The sequence below is a fragment of the Gobio gobio genome (genome assembly GCF_949357685.1).
Source record: "Gobio gobio genome assembly, chromosome: 7".
NCBI lineage: Eukaryota > Metazoa > Chordata > Actinopteri > Cypriniformes > Gobionidae > Gobio > Gobio gobio.
This window is the reverse complement of record NC_137103.1, coordinates 37,821,719-37,845,458: the sequence shown is the minus strand read 5'-3', so window position 1 is coordinate 37,845,458 and position 23,740 is coordinate 37,821,719. Positions and strand designations below refer to the sequence as shown.

General features: G+C 39.5%; 3 protein-coding genes across 3 annotated transcripts in view; 1 reads left to right on the top strand and 2 right to left on the bottom strand.

Moving 5' to 3' along the window:
• The window catches only part of clybl (citrate lyase beta like), a 71,937-nt gene extending 55,049 nt beyond the window's left edge, over positions 1–16,888 (bottom strand). Inside the window, exon 1 of the mRNA XM_079822278.1 lies at positions 16,808–16,888. Coding sequence (XP_079678404.1) covers positions 16,808–16,851 — 44 coding nt within the window. The 5' untranslated portion in view covers positions 16,852–16,888. The remainder of the gene's footprint in view (positions 1–16,807) is intronic.
• The window catches only part of piga (phosphatidylinositol glycan anchor biosynthesis, class A), an 882,343-nt gene that overhangs the window by 158,799 nt on the left and 699,804 nt on the right, over positions 1–23,740 (top strand). The window lies entirely within an intron of this gene.
• The window catches only part of LOC307129066 (uncharacterized protein), a 538,951-nt gene that overhangs the window by 99,711 nt on the left and 415,500 nt on the right, over positions 1–23,740 (bottom strand). The gene's annotated exons all lie outside the window — the stretch shown is intronic.

Here is a 23,740-nt window from a genome sequence, read left to right as displayed (position 1 = left end):
CGGTGTCGGATTACAAAAGTGTGTGCGCAGGTTTAGCTCTGTATAACAAGTGTCAATATGCCGATCAGACCTGATACATATTTCCATCAACATACATTACAAGCAAATATTTTCTATAAACGAATAAACATTGTTGATAACAAAATAACTGAATGATTATTCAAATAGGTGAGCATTACGCTATTGTATGTTGACACAAAAATACTTCTGAATCAACTGAATTACGCGATGACACACTCTGAAACACATCCACAATGACAATAACTATTATTACTTACGGAGTTATTAACGCACAGAAATACCACACAAGGAAAAACAGACTTTTGAGGAATAAACAAGCCAGGAAAACTCTGTATAACTCCGTTACTGGAGCTGCTGAGATGAACTCTCTGCGCATGCACCAGACAAGTCTGAACAAGTTGACGCGCACAGTGTTAAAACCGGTTAAAACGCGAATGGCGAAGCTTGAATTTACGGGTATGTCCCTCTTTGGCTAATGTACTTTCAAGATGGAGGGGCAACATGGCGACCACCGTTAGATCCCATTACCTTATGTATTTTCAATGGCATATTATAAACTTACGAGAATACTTTATTACTTGAAAGAAGTAAATATACATTAATGAGCACATATATTTTTGAAAGAACTAAGTGTTTTTAGCTAAGAATAGACTAAAAAAGTTACACAGTGTAGCTTTAATGTTATATCATGGTTTGTGCAACACATACTGGGGTTGCCCTCACATCATCCTCCAGGATTCCCTCATCGTTGGGCGTCATTCTAAAACGCTTATTGTAAAAAAACATATTTGTCTTTGATAGTTGCTTGACTGTGGCTTACTTTAAATAAGCTTGATGACTAATTTTAGGCTGAGTTGTATCAGTTTGTCAAGCTACACAACTACTTTTTGGGAAAAAATTGTTAGTGCACTTCAAAAACTGAACAGTGGCAGGAAAAAATGTCTATTAATTAGTAGCTGCTATTTTAGTTGAATTAGATTAGTTACCCCTCATCCCTGGCAGTCAGTTCATTCGCTGATAAGCTCAGCAAAATTAATTCTCACATCTCGTTGAATAAAGTCTGGATAATCAGTACGATGGCGGGAGGGTGGGTTGTGGAAAGGGAGGAATGGAAGCTGTTGTGCTTGGCCGCGGGCCGCATCCAACCACCACCCTTCCTTCCCCACTCCACCTGGACAACATTTACACCACCTGATACACATCAACACGGAAAATACACGTCACACGTTTAGAGCCGGTACACGGGCTGAGAAAGCACAGCATCTTGGGATGTGAACGGACTTTATAAATTAGCATTGGCTGGGGTGATTTTGCAAAGCCTGTTGTGTCTTTTACTTAAACTGGAGTCCAACTTTTTCACCTCCAGCTGACATAACCGCTGACAGCACGGCTCATGACTCAGAGGAAATTATTTGAAAAGGTTCCATGTGATATTTCAGAAGCTTTCCTGTTCAGGCGGTACATCGGTGTGCTAATGATGGAAACTTCAGCAGACTGACACCCAGGTCAGGCAGGATGGCACCGAACACACGCCATGCTATTTTGCTTGGATAATGCTGGCATTTTCAAAACAGCTTGCGTAAGCGTGGCGTCAATTGATAACATTTATCTTCTTGTTTGTGCTTTAACAGGTCAAAAATAGACATGACTGCATCACCCAGCAAATTACATACACAAATCAGTTTTCACCGCTCAAGTCAGAGTCCGATTATAACTGAGCCCTTACCACTGCAGTGACTCTAATGAAGTCCGTCTGCGCCTCCTTAACCTGAGTTAAAGGAGGAGTAGCGAACTGGTTTCAATTTAGACTTGTAAGGGACAGAAGCTTTCCAAAATCCCAGGCCTCATGACTTCCTTCCGTGGATGTAGAGGAATGCTGTCTGGCTTTATGCACTGTTGTAGGACTACAAAAAGCCAAAGGAAAGGAGGGGAGGCAAGTCAAGGGCATGTTTTACCCTTTCTATGCCACACTTTACCTTCATCTATGAGAACTACATAAGCCTGGGAAAAATCTAACCAGGCAGACAATAAGCGGAGTTGAACCAAAATAAATAAATGTAATAATGTTTTTTTCAATTATTATTATTATTTAACTTCTCCCCGCAGACAAACATCTAATCTTTTATGATAAACAGAGGGCAAGCAAATTAAATTATAATATTTTCATAATAATAATCATCTTAATAATATGTCATTTTTTCAGTTTTAAAGTTCAACCTCCAGTCCACCAAAAATACAGTACTAATAGAATAAAATAACAAAAAAATAATTAATGTGTTAGTAAAAGTAACAAACCAAAATGTGACCTTCCAATAAAAAAAAGAAAAATGTAAATGTAAAAACCTTGCTCAAAGCAAGATTGCCGTAGCCTGTATCAAACACGCAGTGGTTAAAGCAGTCGAACAAGAAGTCCCTTTTCTGACCACGGCTGTATCCTGTATTTTCCAATTATCACCTTTTAAAGGCCAGCTGGGTGCATTCCAAACCATCAGGGGGCAATTCCATTTGCATTGCTCTGAGACAAAGTCATGCTCAAGTACGCTCGTAGTAAAGTTCATTACGAGTGGAGAGACACCATCATTGCTTTCATTATTTTGGGAACAGGTTTCCTCATTTTCTGATCCCGGGCCCACATTATTGATCCAATCTTTCGCGCTCTCTCAGCTATGACACCAATCAGAATCTGCACAAAATCAGAGTGCTTAACGCGAGCCACAGGGAAATACACTTCATTACAGAGGAGAAAATTGTCAGTAAGGATAAACTGGGCAGTTTGTTTATCTCCATGTTAGTTTTCCTCTGCCCTTTACTCTTCATCATCTCCATAATAGCTTGTCTGGACTATATCAGTGGTTATATTTGTATTTTGTACTTTCAAAGGGTTTTTTCTACTGGATAAGTTATCCAGTAGAACTCCTAAATATGAAAGTTTTTTCTCTGGGTGATTGATGTGCGTCATTCTTTTTCTATAATACAGCATCATTTATAAAAAAAAATAAAAAAAAATAAAGTTTAGATGGACCCCAGTTCATCTGGCATACAATTATGCCCCAACTGGCATTATGGGTATTTTTACAGCATATAATGCTGTGCCTGCGCATATGGCACCAAAAGCGCTGGGACGTAGCAAGGAAGGTAAAGTCAACAGGGACACAAAAACAGCTTTATGACGTCTCTTAGTCGACATAATGGCAGATCAAACATGGTGTAACAAGAAAAAGAAGCGAACAATGGGCACCCGTTCTCACTGGTGGAGATATATCTAAATCAGGAAGCTACTGTGTGAATGGAGGTGGGAGAATGGGGGGGACGGAGTACAAAGGCCCGCTTAGAGCTTTCGCAGTGTCATGGCCCCTGATCTGTCCAGACAGAGCAAAGGGGACGAGGTGTGAAGGAGGAGAGAGACGAGGGCCTCTGGGACACGCACCCACCTCCACACCAGCAGCCCCTTAATGTGCTGTGTCTAATGCGCCTATTTAGGTTTTGGGGAGCAACAGTGCACAGACTCAGGTTTTTGGGCGGCCTTGGGGCGAGGAGCATGGCTATCACCTATCCAAACAGCTGGGGCCCAGAAGGGTAAACAAAGGCCTGTAGGAAGTAGCGCATGGCTGCGGCCGGGCCTAAAAGGCATGGCGATGTGTCTGAGAGATGGTTACCGTGGTCTGATTACAAGCAAGAGGTCTAGAGGTTTTGCTTGCTGTTATTATTAGATAATTATATTTTGCGGTAGCTCACAGGTTATTTCATTCTCCCGCTTCCTGCGCATATATCAGTTTCTTCCCTCTTGCCTCCACACTAAGCCATTTTAAAACTTGTCCCGCGCTACACTCTGTTGCGTCGTGGTCCCGAGGATCCTGCAATTGAGCCGCAGATCTACCAGCAGTGTGGGACGATATCCAATGCCCAATTCCGTCAGGATCACTACAGACAAAGATGATTGACAATTAGCATACAGTTGGGATTGGTGCTTTGGTTCTGTTCTGGGCAAGAACTCCCTGCGCATCCATGCAGCCTAGCATGGATAAGAGCAGGGAGAGCAGCAATCACCCCCCTTAGGGTAAATAGAACAGAACCATACCGCCATATATCATTGATGTTTAATATACAATATAATTTGTGAAATTTGTCTGTTCAAAGGGGAATCATAAAGCCAAATCCTGACTAGACGAGAGGAGGAGCTGGGGATGGAGGAAGGTAATTAGCTCCTGAGCAACGCGATAAGCTGCTGATCATACTGAAGGACCTTATTTATGAATGCTGTAATAGCATCGTATTCCTATAGGTGGACGTGGATCTGCTGAGACTCAGCTAATGCGAGCTTGACTGATGTGACATGCCAAGAACTAACGCTATGCTTGATAAGGATGACCAGAAATCCGAAAGAATCAAAAAGTGACCCCGCAACTGGGTTTTCCAATAATTGTGAACACAAACAGTCTGTTCCTAACACAAGAAAGACCCCCAAATGTTATTTTGTTCCATTTAATATTTAGTGTCCAGTTGCCTTAATTTGCAATTTTGTGATGGGCTCATTGTCAAACGGACAGATCAAAGCCGTGCCAACTGGACTAAGGGGGGTTTGTGGGGACTAGCCAGCACCGGAATTAAAGGGAAAAAGCCTCAAAAGGCAGTTTCTCTAAAGGCTTTGGTGCCATTCCCAGGTCGTCACTTTCAAACGACCTGGTCTGTAATTCACACGTCTTCATAATCATGGCCCTTCGTGTCGACTGAATACAAATCCATGCGGATCAGACAAATAAAAGGACTTTGCTTTTATAAAAGGCCGGCCGTGCCACCACCAATTTCAGCCTATCTGTTTGTCGGGCTGCTCGGGAAGGTTAAACCGTTTAGAGGACCTTTTCAGCTAAACAAACCATTCCCCCTCAACCCTTTCAGACATGAGCACCGCAAAAAAAAATGCCGTGGGCAAATTCACGAGGCTGCTTTTCTTTTTTTCGGAAGTAACCACAAACAAAGAGTTTGTGTCATAAGTTCTTAGCTACAGATAAACCAAACAATGCCAGTCACAAATGTTTTTTTTTTTTTCCTCTGGCAAAAAGAGTATTTCAATCGCAGCAAAAAAGCCAAAAATGAACCGAGACACCCTCGCCTGTTAGATCATTTTGCAGCTGGGGCAGATTCTGTTGAAGAACGCTCTTCTGGGGACATTTACAAAGGTGTTAAAATAATTCACTTTGTGCTCTCGCGGAAGCAGAATCAGATAATAATTAGCCTAGTTGTTTGTTGGCACATCAGCTATTAAGTGATAATTAGTTCAGAAGTGAATCGTTTGAAAAAGGCTGTTTGATCTATGTACTAGTTCCCAAATGAACCTCTATGTTTTGTGTAACAATTAAACCTTTACCTAGACACGTATCTCTCAAGTCACCAACAGAGTTAAATATTTTTGACCCAAAGCCCACCGTTCAAGAGGTGAAAAAATGAAAGGATTTTAAACAATATGTACTACAAAAAACATTACATATTGGATTTTTTAGAACATATCCTTTCCCAACTTCTGAATCGTAGTGACGACAATGTGAAAAAATGGGGTATGCAACATGGATCACATAACAGTTATCACAAATCACATACAGGTGTTGATTGACGGGTGGCATCCACAACCACCCCCTACAGGTTTATACAAAAAACACTTTCTATTGGATTTTTCAGAAAACCTACATAAATTCCTTTCTCAACTCATTTTATGTGATTGCAGAGTGAAAAAAATAGTGCAACAATATTTTGGTACAGAGTTTGCCAAATTTAGCCTCGCACTACCATGAAAAAAATAGGCTGTTGTTCCCTTGTGTGACGTAACCACTCATATCGTATTTAGCGTTCAACCTTTGCAAAATTGAAAAAAAGGACAATCGTCAAGGACTTCCTGCATCACACCCTAGTGTCCCAGAAACAGGTTAGCGTAAACAGCATTTAATCAAAAACAAGCAATTCAATTAATTACATGCATTTACTACAGTGTACTGTGAGTACTACTTAAAAAGCTATTAGAGCACATCACGGTTACATTCCCATTGACAACCCGGTTGTCCTTTAACATCCCTTCTTAAACACCTTAAATGCATGAGGCTTCCCTGCTATTTAAAGAAACGTATGACATGATAACACAGTTCAAAAAAAGTGCAGCCAAGAGTTGTTGTCCTCTTCCCGACCCAAGCTGCCGAGCGGTCAGAGAAAAGATTAAACAGACAACAAGGTCCGGAGAAAAAAAAAGAAAGCTTATACGTCACGGTCACACCTCATCCCAGGGGTCAGCCTCAAGCCAGACCGTGTTGCAGTGCTACACGCGATACTGTATCGCAGCTTTCTCAGCACCTTAACAACATGATGATCCCGTGATTAAGACTGACATGAGCTAAGCCCTGCCTGACACAGTCATCGCACCGTTACCATGACACATCGGTGCTGACACCAGCTGCGTGCAATGGGAAACGGGTCTCCAGTCGCTTTAGAGACGCAAAAACGGGCTGCACTCTATGGAGACTGTGGTTAAACCAGACTGTCATGCAAGAGTAATCAAATCAACAGTATTTGTGGCATAGTGCTCATTGCCACAAAAAAATATTATTTTCACTTGCCCCTTGTATTATTATAAAAAAATTTTTTTATAAAAGCAAAAATCTAGGCTTCAGTGAGGCACTTACAATGGATGTGAATGACGTTTAACATTTGTGAATGTTAAATTTCCTATTTCAATAGTATGCCACCAAACAAGCTTAAATTATTTTTTTTACAACTTTGTCACTATGACAGCACACCTGCAAATAATAAAATAACTGTAAAATGCCTTAAACAGCTAAAATAACACACAATATTTAACAGAAGAGTTAACGTACAGGACAGGTTTTTAGAAAATGATAAGCTTAACAGATCCCCCCAAAATTGGCCCCATTATCTTCAATTGCAAGTGCTGCAATGAAACTTAAATACAATAAGTTGCAATACAATAATTTTATTTAATGTTAAATCAACATTATGCTACAAATGATGTTGAATGAATTTATATAGCGCTGTACTGTGTACACCCAAAGCGCTTTACAATCATATTGTATCAATCATGTTGATTGAGCTCAACTTGTATTGAACCCTGAGTTTGAGCTACCCCCTGGTTTTTACCGCATCTGAAGGGCAAGTCGTCCACCCCCAGTTTACAGCCGAGGCTGACCTCCTGTATTCCTGTAAATAAGTGACGTGGCTTTAACGGTGCCCAGATCCAGCCATGGGAAAAGGTTTCCAGCCTCATCAGTCCTTCTCATAACAAAAGGACCACATTTCACTGCACCTCCACGAACAAAGGAATCTGGCCGGTTCCCAATACGGAACTAAATTACGGAGAATGGGACACTACCTTCACAAGTGACCCTTAAACTTAGGGTAAACCTTGTGGCGTCACAACAAAGCTACACTGCACATTTTCACGGCAGAAAAATGCAGACAGCTTTTGACAGTTGTTACCAGTTTCAAGGTAAAAAAAGTGCCATCATAAAGCAGGGTCTAGGAAACAGGATAAGCACTCCAGCCAAGACTATAAAACTCTCTCTGGGAACTTGAAAGCCACGCAGGCAAAGTTGAGGGCTGCCATCTGGAAACAATAAACAAACAAAAACTAACCAAACAAATATTGCGTGTACTCAGGAGGCACTAGCTGTAACCGAACCAAAGGCAGCTGAGCTTGGAAACTAGCATCTTAAGGGGGTCAGTGATGCGTACAGACGCGTCCTATGAGGACAGATTTTTCTCTTGAGTGTGATGAGGGGGGTTGGATGAGGATGGTCTTTGGCTCGGTCGAGATCCTGTTTGTGGCAGGATCTTGGCCTTGTTCTAATGAGCTGCAGCACTAGTAGAGCAGTGTCGGCCCAGCGATGTGAACAGGCTCCCATCACGCTCCCCATTAAGAGGCGCAAGTAAACGGTCTCGCTTGCCTGCATGCTCCCACCTCCAAAGGCCATACCGGTTCACCCCCCCTGGGAAAAGGACAGGATACATGGAACAAGAATTTCAGGAGCAGGCGTTCTACGAGAGCTTTCGGAAGGGCAGAAGGGGACAGAGTGGAGTAAGCAGTAGTTATGATATCGATTCAAAAAAGCTGTCAGAGAGTACAAGGATCTTTTGGGGCCTTAGGGATGAGTTATGATGCTTGGGTTGTTGTCCAATATCCTACTAGCCAATTAGTTACTATAGGGCCACGTGTACACAGCAATATAATATGGTTGTCAGTTCTGTATTTGAGTCCTTAATGTGGTTAAGTTCACACACAGTTCAGTTTTGGGAGTGATAACTGCATTCTATAAGCGAACTCACATCGAAATGGATGAACGGAACTGGACTGGACAACTAGTTGTCTGTCACAACATACAGTGCGAGAGAGCTGCTCTACGCTGCACAAAAGCGTGTCAACCGCGTATTGCGGGTTTTCATGTGTGACGGAGATATGGGGTGTGTGTCATCTGAAGGTTTTAGATCCAGTCACTGATCTCCAACTTCTCCAGCTTCCATCACTTTTGTGTTCAACGCACAACTCAAATGCTCCGCTTTCCACCCAGACATAAAAGCTGCTGTTGGTTAATAAAGCTTTGACGGATGAACTCGCGGCCCATCATATCACAAGTGCCGCCTTCTTCGATTACTTGGTTATTGTCGCTATGGTTACTCCCATTACATTTTCATACAGACAGTATTTAATACGCTACTGTGGGTTGCTGTGTGAACGGGACATTTTGAGACTCAAACCCTTAAGTAAATGCGGTTGTCAATCCCAAAAGCTCAAAGTGTGAACAGAGTTTTGGCCTAACTAATTAGCTAGGTCGATTATGACTAGGGTTATCAAAAGAACCTGTACTTTGGTACCAAGTCAATACTGAAATTTTAAAAAAACATAACGATACTCGGCTTTCTGAGGTACCAGTAGTACTGAGGACCGGGTTGATCCTGTACCTGCTGATAGGCGACTATTTTCAAATGCTCCGTCTGTATTTGTGTGAGCGTTCTGTGAAGAGCATCAAAAGTTTCTATTTAGGCATTTTTGCAGCATTGAGCATTGTAGCCAATCACAGACATGTTTGTTAAATGTGTAAACACACCTGTAGCCTGTAGCATGAGCTCTGCATGCTTGTAAATCAAAGTATAAAGTGTATAAAAGAGATTAATTGTACAGAATAGAGAGATTCTTTGAGGTTTCACTCAGTTTTTGCGCTGCAGCTGAACTGAAGTGATTTCAGCTTCATTGATTATAAAGGGAGCGCACTTTGCTAGCTTTCTGTATTTCACTCATTTATAATTTGAATAAAAGTACACAGTGCAAATTTTCATTGGTCACAATGCAAGTCTTGCAATGTAAGTGCAATAGAACTGCACTTGTTCTGTTACCTGTAATGTGTTTCTGTTTTTCATTTTATTTCTAACTTTTCATTTGACCTTTATAATGCTAATGTTTTAATGCGTTATAATTATTAAGAGCATTAATTATTTAAATGTATTTCATAGATTTATTTCCTGTAATAAGTACCAACAACCGTGAAATTTGACTGGTATTGGTACTGCTGAAATTTGACCATGACAAGCCTAGTTGTTACATGAGTAGTTGACCATAGTGTTCCATCCCCAGTATACATTGATGTATTATGGATATCCCTACAATACATTTTTTTCCCCCTTGCATACTGTAAGTTGAATCTATAATTTTAACCATTTTAAAATACATGCAGCTTGACATATTCGGCCAATGCATTAGGGGTGAATTCAGGTTAATTGGGACACTTTTTGCCACTGAGATAACTGGGAATTCAATTCACGCCTACATCTTGTACTTTATTTTTTTGAAGATGCGGTTTCAATTAAAAAACAATCGAGACACTTTCTATTCCACGTCTTAGGTATGTGCCCCTATAAAATGCATCTGATGAAGGTCAGGAGAACCTGAACAGCCTAATTATACAGGGCTGCTCTCCAACTGGTGAACTAGCTGTTTAGGCAACCTGCTGACTAGTCAATTAAAAAAAAAAAACAATAAAAAGGAATTTTGCACATTCCTAGCTGGTACAAATATTCTGTGCTGAATACAAGAATCTAAAGTACATAGTTGCTGACACTGGGACAAACTACTTTCTAGCCTAAAGCTAAAAGACACAAAAAGTAGGAAATGGGAAGTAAGGCGTAATCATTGCGGGGGTGATATCCATAATTAGTAGGTTTTTTCAGGTTTGTCATGCTCCTAACACATGTCTGCCAAAAGCAGAGAAAACTGATTAACTCTCTCCAAACCCTACAGAAGTGTGAATACCTGAAAAAAAAAATTTGGGGGGGGGAAAGACAGTATTGCATTCATAGCACAAAAAAGTGCAAGGCCTAATCTGTAAATTGAAACTGGCAGAAGTACTTTAATCAAAGTGCTTAAATAAGCTTTTAGTATTTTGTTCCTGAAAGAAAAATCAGAAACACAATCATATTGTATAAGAAAAATAATGCGTTATCCATATGAACATCTTTTACATATTTGACACACTATTTGACTTAAAGAAAAAACAGACAATTTGGAAGAATTAATTACTAACGTGTCCATATAAGCAACACTGTGCATGTTTTATAGTGACGTTTTGGCAGAATAGCATTTCTGTGAATCTGACAACAGATGTGTTACTTTCGTATGATAAAACAATTCCCTGAGGAAAAAGGCAGGAGCTTTGTTCTCCACAAATCTAAAGCATTAAAAGCCTGTTATGAAAAGAGAAGTCCAATAACCTAAATTTGACATTTAACAGTTACTATAAAATTAACATTTAATCACTTATTCAAATCCATAAACATACTTCCTAGCAACAGAAGCCAAATGTTCAATTTGGGATTGCAATAGTTCCTCCAACACAGTGGGAAAAGAGCCTTAAACCAATATGAAAATTACAAAAGCATTTATAGAAACTACAACTGGTGTTTTAAAAGTCCAAAGCACTTTGAAAGGCTGTGAGCTTGCCCGGGTTGTAAATAAGCTACAGACACTATTCTAATATCCAAGCCATATAAGAGCGGTCAAGCAGGCGATATTCAGGATCCTGAGCGCCACCTATCTTTCAAACACTGTCGAATGCAGAGCTCGAACCTCCTGCTGCGTAGCCTGAACCACGACGTGCTCATTTCCAAAGCTAATGAGAAACGGTGGAACGTTGGCTGGCTTGGTGGAGCCTCACAGACACAGAGAGAAGGAGCCTGGCCCAACCTCAGGGCTCCTATCTCCCCATTTCCATGTGCTGCACCATGGGAAATCTGCTCCTATTATTATTTCTCCTCTTATTGCTTATGTTCTTTTAATATTTTATTCAGTCATTAAAAAAGGGATGGATATGATTTCATTGCACGCTTCATCGCCGGAGACTAATTTCCCTGTAAGTGCTGTTTGCTCTGGCCTTTAAATTAGAACTTAAGATCCGTGTTTCTACATAAAATTAGCTGCCTCTAGTGATTTAGGTGGAGAGATAGTAGATTTAGGTTAGGTCAGGCATGCACTTATTCAAATATAAAATATATATAATATATTAAGAGAAAAAAACAGTAGTTCTATGGTTGTACTTTATAGCAGAACAATATATTTGTAGGACAAGACTAGAGCTTAATATACCCTCAAAATAATATCAACAATATTAAATTAGAGCCATAAAATATCACTGATATCACACCAATTTATATTTTTCTCGATGAGTATAACTTTTATATATGTGTAAGTATATTACGAACACATTTTGTGTATTATAGATATTGCAATACAATTAAATATGTAACATGTAATTGTATAATGCACTATACAAATGCTTATTACTAATATAAATTGTATACTTTTTATGAATTTAATTGATTTATTAATTTTATGAAATCTAATTATACATTTTTTAATGCGATTTCCTAATATTAACCTAATATGTTGTTGTTATTATTATAACTACTATAAATACTAATATTGTTTTGTTGCTATATCATTTCTAATAACATAATTTATTTTTAAATCAACAAAAACGAGTAAAGAATAATTATTTTCAAATAAAATAAGGACTTGAAACTTTTCATTGACTTGCAGGGCCTGCACTGCCTACCTGGTGCGTGACCAAAGGGCAATAATCAAACGTTGCGAACACTGACACCATGGGGAATGAGAGAGAACTGCTGCCACAAACCTGAGCATCTAAACCACTACAAAAATTCCTTCAGCTGCCTACCGTATAAACTCAGCACTAAAGTTAATAATGATGATATATAAGACAGAAAATGTGTGTTGATTACAGTTGATCTTGGCACAGCTTGGCACTCCCAGCAGAGGCTGGCCAGTCCAGGTGTCTCTCCAGAGCTCTGCCTAGAGTATGATGAACTAAGCGTGGCAGACGCTGTGGCAGGAGATCATGCAAGCCAACGCACACACCTCACACTGCAGCCAGTTCACCTGATGGAAGCAGTGACTCAGTGCTTTCTCCGTAAACATTTTCAAATAATTGGCCTGTTCGGTTTAGTCACGCACACAAAAAAGCACGTTTATCAAAAACAGCCTTCCGATGGAACACCTTTTTGTTTCATCGTAAACATTGCCGCTGTTCTAAGAGCTGTGTAACACTGGTCATTAAAAAAAAACATTGTATTAATTGTGAGAAAGCACATTAATATTTTTGTTAATATAGCTACTAAAAGCCAAATGAATTGAAATGATAACTAACGGGCTCTACATTTTCGTGCCACTCTCACGTTCAAACTCGTGTGAATCAAAGGCAAAGTTTCAACATCCAATCGCTGTTATGTCTGAAAACAGTGAATATTCCCAAAACTGTTAATTCAATCCGAGCACAAGCTCGATCGGTGAACCGCACGAGTCCAGGGGTCTGGCTCAAGAACAAGATTCTATTGTTGCATTGTTCACACATTCCTGAAAGGCCATGTTTATACAGATGCGAGTCCACGGCCTATCTGAGGAGCCGCTCTCTGGCCGAGACCCTCCGTTGATCAAAGCATTTAATGCAAGAGCAGAGGCACTTGTTTGGGTCGGTGGGGACTCGGAGCACAAATCTCCATCTGTTGGCCGTATGGACCTTCTCAGTTACCTCCGGGACAAGAACGCTCCGAACTGCCATCCCTCTAACATTCAGTTTACTCAGCTGGCTCCCAATCCTGTTACCTCCCCTTTGTTTTCCCCCAGAACATGTGTTAAGTTAATGCTCTGTAACAAATTTCAAAGGCCCAATTTAGGGGGGTCAACAACAGGTAATAGACCGATATATTGACGCATCTGAAATGCGAGAGAAAGACGGACGCAAAACCGATATCAGGTTTTTTCTGGTTCCATGAAGTAGAGACAAATAAACACGTCTCACAACCTCACACACTTTACAAGGGAGCGGCATAAATACAGCTTACACTTATTCCACACTAAAACAACCTCGGGCTTGCTTTGATCACACTGGGTCAAGCTGGTTAACCCACATTTTGGTTACTCGGTTCTCTGTATAGGTAGAATTTCGTTACAGTGAGGCTCTGGTTTTCTTTCGTAATTGGATTAAGGCCACACACCTCTGCTCCTGTTACCGGCACCAATCAATGTGGAAATGAGTTGTCAACACATCACTATTTACTCAGCACTCATTTATTTTTCTATGGGATGCCAAAGGCTGCACCTACACTAAAAGGCACCAGATGAGGGGAGACTGACGGCTTTGAACATTTAAAATGATCTGTCCTGTCCTGTTGACTTTGTTCGGAAATGTCACAGTCCTTCCACACACACAAGGAATATTATAACAGGAAACAACAACAACCCTAATTTATCCCTTTCATGCACTGCCAACGCAGTTGATATAAAATTCAAACACGGGACAAAGAAGTATATTTGATCCAGCAGTTTAAAAGCAAATAATATGAACAATTAACTTGATGGCGATGGGCACAGTGGGATATTTTAGGGTATGGCATTTAGCATTAAAAAAAATTATATAAGCAAAACCCCATTAGACTTGGATCCCGAAGAGAAGTTCATTAAAAATGTTTCCTAAATGAAGGCATCTAGAACGCCATCTTTGATTTATGCTAACAAAACCCTCTAAAATCGCTTGCCATTGCTTCCAGGTATCCGAGGGCATTTGCACAGTTGCTCTTAATTGAAAAAGTTATAGTAGCACATTACACTTCATGGTTTTATAACCAGTACTATAAAGTCTTGGCAGGCCTCAAAAGGGGAAGCTGCCCATTAACTTATAGGGTCCAGGCCCGGGAAGTGTAATTGACAAGCTCTAGGCTACTTTCATCACTTGTCGAGTTCATAGCGTCAATCCATGTTTCCTCTGGGATGCTGTTGCATCTTTGACACGAGGGTGTTTGTGACATATCCCAGTCTGCTTCCAAGCCAGTGGCTCTCCATAAAACATGCACACACACACACACACACACACACACATTCCGCTCACGGCTCTCGGAATTGGGTCCAGCCCGTGCAGTTAGCCATGTGTTCAAATTTCCTTCCAAGCCAACTCAGTTTGCTTTGTGGCTTTTGTGGAAGGAGGGGAAAAAAAACACTCACATCAGCTCACAGAGTTATTAAACAAATGGAAAGCTGATGATAATCCAGGTCCTCTATATGTGTGCTCAGGCAAACTAATTTAACAGTGAATGTGTGAGAAACGGATTCCTTTAGAGAAGCTGAACAAATGGATTTGTCTTCAAGGGATAACAAACATGAACTGCTGGTTTAATTAACAGAGTTAAACACATCCTCCTGGATGACCTCGGGCACCGAAACTGTCATTGGACGCACCACATATTCACATACTAACTGCAAATATGACAAACCCTGGCGTGACAGTCACAGTTCACACTGTACATTAGCTGGCCCATCAGTAGAGCGCCTCTGGAAATTCATCTGCTATGAATTACAGCCACCTGGCACCATGTCCTGATGACCAATGCCCAATATGGACAGATTACTGGGACCTTAAAACCATGCCTTCTTTGTAATTGACATTTAAACTGTTTGAAGTCCCTCATTAAAGTCTCTCAAGAGGAATTAGACACAGATGTACCATGTAGAATTACAGTACTAATTTGCTTTAGTGATTTTGACTGGTTGTTTGGATTACCTCTGGAAAAGACAAGCTTGTCGTACATTTTGCTCATTCTTAAGCATACAAAATGTAATGTAATTGAATAGTCATTCATTCATCATATCTGAAGAATGTTGAACACACAATAAAAATAACATTTAAGCACGGTCTTAAGCATGTCATGGACCAAAATACTTTTACATTTTTTTATTTAAATCTTGTCAAAACTGGGACTTCACATTTTGAAAGGTATTTTACAACAAAATCAATAAATGTATTAATCAATAATAATTAAAAATAGAATACATTCTGCATGCTCTTTAGTTAGAATTAACCACAGAATCAAGACTCCAATAATTCTGATAATGCAAAAGATACAAATTAATTAAAAAGATCATAGATTAATTCAGTATTATATAATCCAATATAAAGATAAGTATATATAATGAGAGATCTGTGTAATATTACATATCTTGATACGTATGCACTTCTGTTCAAATGTTTGGGGTCTGCCAGATTTTTTTATCTTTCACGCTTTGTCTCTTATGCTTAGCAATGCAGCATGTATTTGATCAAAAATACAGTAAAACAGTAATGTTTATTTATACAGTATATATAAACAGTAATGTATATATATATATATATATATATATATATATATATATATATATATATATATATATATATATATATATATATATATATACACACACACACACACACGTATGTGTAAGTTATTCCTGTAATGTATTATTTATTATGTAATTTATTCATGTGATAGCAAAGCTGAATTTTCAGCATCATTACTCCAGTCTTCAGTGTCACATGATCCTTCAGAAATTATTCTAATATGCTGATTTGCTGCTCAAGTAACAATTCTTATTATTATTATCAATTTTGAAAACAGTTGTGCTGCTTAATATTTTTGTGGAAACCATGTAAAAAAAATACTTTGATGAACAGAAATCTCATTTGAACAGAAATGTAGGCTATTTGAAATAAAAATCTGTTGATCTATTTCACACATTTATAATTGCTTTTTATTATAATAAAAAACTTAAAACAGTTTGAATGTAAATGACAATGAAAACACGGTCAAGTCATGTAGTATCAGTATGTCATGTCCGTGAATTTATCTATAATTTTAAATGGTCGTGTATTAAACGGGATCATTTACAGGCAGCCTATCTGGATGGCAAACAAATGACAGGTGTATCAGCACGCTAAGCGTTCCTCTTCTCCTTTCTGTCTCTTTCTTCTCACATAGCTATAGAATAATTTCAACTCAAAACAATATTTAATTTGCTTTGGATACTATTCGAAACCGTTCTGCGTCTGATTAGGAAATGTACGTATGGCCAATAGTTTTGGACATCAAACTTCTGCTTTCATATCATCAAACAATTTAACGTTACATATCTGATAAGTCATATAAGCAAACGATACACATGGAGGATTATAAATATGCGTTTTGTGACAGAAATAATTAATCAGAAAGAAACAGACACTGTTATTCTTGTAAAAGAAAGCATGGCATGCAAACATGTAGGCTATGTCAATGTCATACTCATTTTTTGTCATGTGCATGTTTTCTGCGCTTGTTTATACGTGACGCCTTTTCTAATGCACTTTAAAAACGATCAGTGTCATTAACACATTATGTATAATGTAAAGAGGAGAGAAATATCCAGTAGGTTCAAACTTACAGCACAGATTCTCTTCTGTAAGCACGTCCTATGCGCAGCGCCATGTCTTCAGCTTCCTCACATGAGGTGTTCCTATTGGCTGCCTGCGTCGCCCTGTGTAAAAGTAGTGACTTTTGATTGGCCAGAGAAAAAAATAGGTCCCTATGAGTAACCGCCCTTTTCTGATTTAAAGTGGCAGACCAATGCATATTCTGGAGTAAATAATACAAATCCATGTTCTTTTTCTGTTTCTTGATGAATAATGACCACCTTTTAAAGTGATCTATACTATCATGTCTACATTAAATGCATATTATCTCATAAACTGTGCACGTAAACAAAATATCTAACTTACATGACCTACTATATTTGCCAATAATGTGCAGCATTCAACCAGAACAATGTGTGGGATTGTACCAGAATGCAATGCACAAAACAGAGCTTCCATTTACTTACAGTGTGGTGGATGAAGTAAACAAACACATTTTTATCTCCATAATGATTATAGAATGCCACTCAGAAAATTAAACACGTATCACATGACAACAATTTGACAAAAAAACGACAATTTTTTTTTTGTTTTGTTTGTTTGTTTTAGCATATAGTTTATACTGAGTTTGTGAGCCGGTATTCCGTTCCAAGCATAGCCTCAGTTTGGTGATGATCCTGGTTGTCATGTCTATGTGCTGACGTGCACGACACCATGACTGTAGCGCACTCCAGGAACCGGCGCACAGCGGTGGTGAATTACTACTACTACCATCAGCCAGGTCCATGCGTGGCAAACAAATGACACGCAATATTTGCCATGATTAAGACAGCAGGGGACACTGAGGAAATGTCAGGTTGTTATGCGATGGTTGTGCACAGCATTGCTTGCAGGAGTGGAACTCTGTAAGAGCCAAAAAATACCAAAAGAAAAAACAACAACTATGGCATAGTCAGTTGCATTAGAATATAACATAAGTGAACAAACCTTGTCAGACTTCCTACATCATATTGAACTATTAAACTATTAAAACTGTCTATTTTTAATGTCAGAGATACCTCTCATACATCAAGATATAATCTTTATACCACTTAGTAGGCCTACATTCAATGCTATAACAAAATGTATGAAATAAACTGCATATTCAGGACAGAACAATAGTGCAATGATCATATAACTAAAACTAAACAGTTTGCAACAATATCACAACATAACAGGTGTAGAACGGGAACTCATATTCAACGTATTGCATATAGTTTGAAATTCCTTTCATGGGTTACTTGGAAACTCCCTTTTTCTTGCTCAATGCCTTTCATCAACCTCAATTGTCGTCTGTTAATCCAGTTTTGATAGCATTTGGCACACTTTCTTTGGATCACAGCAAGATCCACGACTTCTATTCTGGTCTCCCCTAGGAACCACAGAGCGCCCAAAAGAAGCCAGAGTTCGGCTGTCCCAAAAAGGGGGCCTGTGCCGTCTGATGAAAGTCGCTCAGATATGCATGCGGCAAATCATAATCAGACCGTTTCACTTTCTATACCATATCTAATACATCAGCACCACCATTATTTGATGCCACTGTAAATCATGGAAAGTGGATGATGGCTATTTAAAGAAGCTAAATGTTATGATTTGATGTGAGAATATATCGAATACATATAGTAACTCTTGACCGCCTTTGTTCTCTTTGGTCTACCCTGGTACAAATGGACAATGAATCAGCAGGGTTTGGTGTCTTGGATGTCTGGTTGATTGAAAATCTTGAAATGGTGCCAACTCTGAAGCTGGAGATTAAAGAACAAAACATGGACAAAATGTATGGATGGAAAAATCACAATCTAACTCTGGCATTTCAAGTAAGCAATGTTCTCTGTATCTGCTTTATATTTCATATTATACTGTGAATTCTGATAAATCTGATTTATTAGTATCCCTGTAAATCTGTTTATTTCATAAAAGTTACTTGGTTATTCTTTGATGTTATTACAGAAACAAGTAAGTGATATAACAAACATCAAACACGATAAAATAATTGAATAGTACATAAGAAATATCGTATTTAAGGTTGTCTTGTATGAAGCCAATGTTAACAAATGCAAATCACAAAGCTTCATATGAGTGCCATCAATGCTCTTCCAGTGTTGGCAATGTTCACCCAGGGGTACATCCCATCACAGAAATGTCACTGGATTTGGTATGAAACCATGACATTTAGATCTAAGATATCCATTGTGATTTCCAGGAAGATAAAAAAAACTCTCTCAGACACACATGTAAGTAATGTTAAAATAATAATACTAATATTTCTGAAAGAAATATCTGCATGCGAATATTGTACGTGTCTGTGTGTGATATTTCATAGTTTGATATCAAAACAAAACTCACAAAATTAAAGTGCAATGATTAAAAAAATTATAAAGGCACAAAAAACTAAAGAAAGGTATATGATTCATATAACATCAAAATAGATATGTTGGAAGTTTTAAGTTTCATGTGAAAATAAAATTAATATTTTTTAAATAATATTTTTTTTTTTACTGGGAAGCAACTGCAAATGAGACTTTCAAAGTTATGATTCTGGGGTTTCCCTTTTTTGTTTTTGAGGGTTGGGGGTTCTGAAACCTGCCAAAATAGTACTGCGGTGAAGACCTAACTCAAGACAGCAACAGTTTGTGACATTATCACTGTTCATTTATAATGAAGAGCCCAACCCAAATTTAAAGCAGGGCAACATGTCACAAACAACCCATGTCACGGTCACAACACCTACAACCTGTAAAATCACGATGCCGAGAGTATTTATTCGTTGCCTTCTCGCATTAGTAGTGATCTCAGTTTTGGATGAGGTAGAGAGTCCGTCCTTACTGAACCGCCTTCTTCCGCAATTCACATTAAGTATTACAAATGATATCATGGCAATTTGTCACGCTCCTCAGTTCAGTGATGTTTTACCGACTCATTTACTATGATACCTTGTTACGGATCCAGCTGCGAATCAGAGGCTTGTCATGGGGCTTGGGGCAGACCCCCCTCTGCGGCTACCCAATGACCTGGAAGGCAATAGGGGATGCCAGTGCCTAGAGCATGTGCTGCACTGACAGAGCAGCAGGGCTCTGTCAAAAAGCCTCCCATACAAACTTTCCAGATCACTCTGTTTTTAACAGATGAGTAAGCAGCCACGGAGCGAGCCTTCGGATTTGTGAATCACAGGTTTCTTGTTTGGTTCTGGTGGCCCTTTTTGACACACCCTGTATCGCCCGCCTCCGAGGGGGATCGTGCACCGGGGAATCTGGGCAGAGGGGGGGAGATTGCAAGTGGCAGGGTCACTGGTTGGGTTAAGCAACAATTCAGATATGTGCTTTTAACAGACAAATGCCTGTGAAGGTATCTTGCGAGATTTTCTAGCACAAATATGGCGATATTGATCTGTGCTGGTCTGGAGATACTGGTCCCATCTGCTCTTTTAGGGCATAATGGCAGCTTAAAATTAATTGGTTTATGCATAGCAATAAATATCAGCTTTTGCACTCAATCTATCCAGGCATACAGTTTGAACTTCAGTGATTTTGAGCATAACTGGCAATGTCACAAAACATTAGCCCCTAGAGGCCCGAAGTAAATGGAGTACAGCAAAGACTTTGAGCGAGATTGTGGTCGTTGACCCAGTAGCTGCTTGCAGTCAGGGTTGGTGGACCTGATCTGCACATTAGCAAAATCACAGGAAATGCTTTCAAGATCGCCCAACCCCCCATCCACCTCGAAAACAACTTTCTCACCTCATTTAACTAAATTAATGAGCAGGTTCAGGCCCATTTCAAACAGACAGAAAATAAAAGAGCCAATGAGAAAAATGGTCAGTTTTGCACCTGCCATGTTTGAAGTGAACGAGCATGTGTTGCATTTTAAATGTTCATGCATTTCCTTATTTTGCATATTTCTAGATAGCATTGATTGCTGTGCTACTATTTAGTTCTCATGACCTCCCCTTTAGATAAACTCACTTTTCTCATGTGCTGTCTCTCTCTTTTCTGTTTTTTCCCCCTCTGGTGACCTTCCACTCTCATCAAACAGACAAGGACAATATGTTTGCTTATGCCATGGTCATGTGATCTATGAATTGATATGAGTTCATCCATTATTCATACTCAGTTTTGCATAAGCATTTCCCTATCATGCCTGTCACTTACATAGTCAACATTATGAAAGCGGCTCGTCACCGACACGGCCTCACAGTGGTCACAACTAGCTAGTTAGTACAGACATGACTTGCACAGGGGACATGCACCAAATGCCACTCCACTGACCCGTGAACTATAAAAACAAGCAAACAGCGACAGCAAGACATGCGGTGGCAGTATCTGATTATTAATATATTATTGGGGCGAGGAAACATGCCCCACTGCCAAGCCATGGGTAAGCATGAATACATTGGCCCTCAAGTACACGCTGGTGATGAGGGGAAAGGTGAAAACAGGTTATATTCCACTTACTGGACACATAAAAGCAGGTCATGTGACAAATTGGGTCTAATTATTATAGGCTCCATATGTATTCTTTGAATTGACACATCATATCTTCAGCTCAAGAATGGTGATTGTTTAGCTGAAACTGTAAAACTGCATGTGTCAGAATGATAAAGATAAAATTGATATTAAAAATACATTTATTTAATGCATATTTGGATTTTTTTCCCCTTTTTTATTATAAAAACCAGGACATTATATGGAAAATTGGGTTCTACACAAAGTAAATATATATAATAATAAAAAACAATACATTAAAGGAAACATTTAGTTAATACCTCTTTGATGTATACATTTTGTATCAATTTACATAGAGATTACTCATCACATTAAGCTACCGCTGTCAGTTACTCCAGTGCTGAAGATGGCTGGACTACCACCAAAGAAGTTCTCATTAAAAAGTGTTTCTCTTGCAGTCTATCATAAGTCTAATCTGTCAACTGTGTCAAAAAAATGACACCCCTAGCTAGCGACTATTTTAATCCAAAGGTACAGGGGTTGGACAATGAAACTGAAACACTGGCCAATATAGTGTTGGAGGTTTCGCACCTATATACGCACGGCCTGGTGGCCAATCTTCACTGATTTTACATTCCATCAGTAAGAACAGAGTGTGAAGGTTGAATTAGCAGAGCAATAGCACAGCTGTACATAAAATATTGCAATACACACAACATAATGGAAGACGTATCAGAATTGAAAAGAGGACAAATTATTGGTGCGCATCTCGCTGGCTCATCTATGACCAGGACAGCAAGTCTTTGTGGTGTATCAAAGGCTATGGTACCAGTGTAATGTGGGCAAACCACCACATAGGACGAACCACATCCAACAGGAGTAACTGTCGATGCAAGAGGAATCTGTCTAAAGGGATGTCCGTGTACTGAGTCGGATGTATCCCAAAAACATAAATCCACAGCTGCAACTCACTGCAGATTTAGATGCACATCTCAACTCTATTCAGTCGGGCTGCTATAGCCAAAACTTTGGTCACTCGTGCCAATGCCAACAGTGCGAATCTTGAGCTGTGGACAATGTGAAACATGTATTGTTCTCTGATGAGTCCACCTTTATTGTCCTTCCCACATCCGAGGGAGTTACAGTGTGGAAAAGCCCCAAAGAAGCATACACCCGGATTGTTGCGTGCCCAGAGTTAAGCAGGGGGTGGATCAGTGATAATTTGGGCTGCGATATCATGGCATTCCCTACTTTGCTTGATGGGCACGTTACTGCCAAGGACTACTAAACCATTCTAGAGGACCATGTGCACGTAATGGTTCAAACGTTGTACCCTGAAAGTGGGTGCCGTGTATCAGCATGATAATGCACCAATACACACAGCAAGACTTGTGACAGAATGGTTTGATGAACATGACAGGGAAGTTGAACATCTCCCATGGCCTGCACAGTCACAAGATCTAAATATTTTGAGGCACTTTGCAAGTCAGACATTTTTTTTTCTCCACCAGTATCACACCAGTATGACCTGGCCACAGTTCTGGAAGAGGAATGGTTCAAATCCCTCTGGCCGTTGTGAAGGACTTGAATCTGTCCTTCCCCAGATTAATTGATGCTGTATTGGCCGTAAAAAGTCGCCCTACACCATACTAATAAATCTGTTGCTTGTTGGTGTAACGGAGGCCAGCTTGTAGTTGCTGTGCTAGTAAACCTCACTCCTCTGATCTCAAGAGACGCCTATAGCGACTAACGCTAGGGGTTGCAGCCTTTAGCCTCCTTGTTAGAGCGTCCGACTCGCATGCCGACGGACTGGGGTTCGAGTCCTGCTTAGAGCAGGTGGTTTGAACAGGAGGGGTTACATTGGTGCCGTGACCCGGATGGGAGTGAGGTTTAGGGGGATGAGTGTAACGGAGGCCAGCTAGTAGTTGCTGTGCGAGTAAACCTCACTCCTCTGATCTCAAGAGATGCTCTAGTGACTGACGCTAGGGGTTGCATCCTTTAGCCTCCTTGTTAGATCGTCCGACTCTCCTTGGCCTGTTAATGGTCCATTAGCTTGGTAGTTCTGTACAAAAGAAAAGTTGGAAATGCAATCAAATTGGTAAAAACATGAGTATGTATTGCCACATATCAAGGGAAGATGGATTTACAAGCTTTGTATGATGGTTGTGTCCAGATGTGCAGTTTATTTCATGAATAAAGGTATTCATACAATTTTAAGTGCTTCACAAACATTTTTACATAATGCTATAAAATAATTTAAATAAAAGTAGCGTTAAATAAATGACCAATAAATGTTTTAAATAAAACCACTCTACACAACTGAGTTCAGCGGTCCTATGTTACTGAAGCTTTTCCTCAAGCCAAACGAAGACCAATTCACACTATCCTGACGCATTTTCATTGTGTCCATCCATCAGCTAATAAAATAACATAATTAGCACTTTAAAGTGCTCAAGGTACCAAATTTGCTTAAGCCCCTCAATA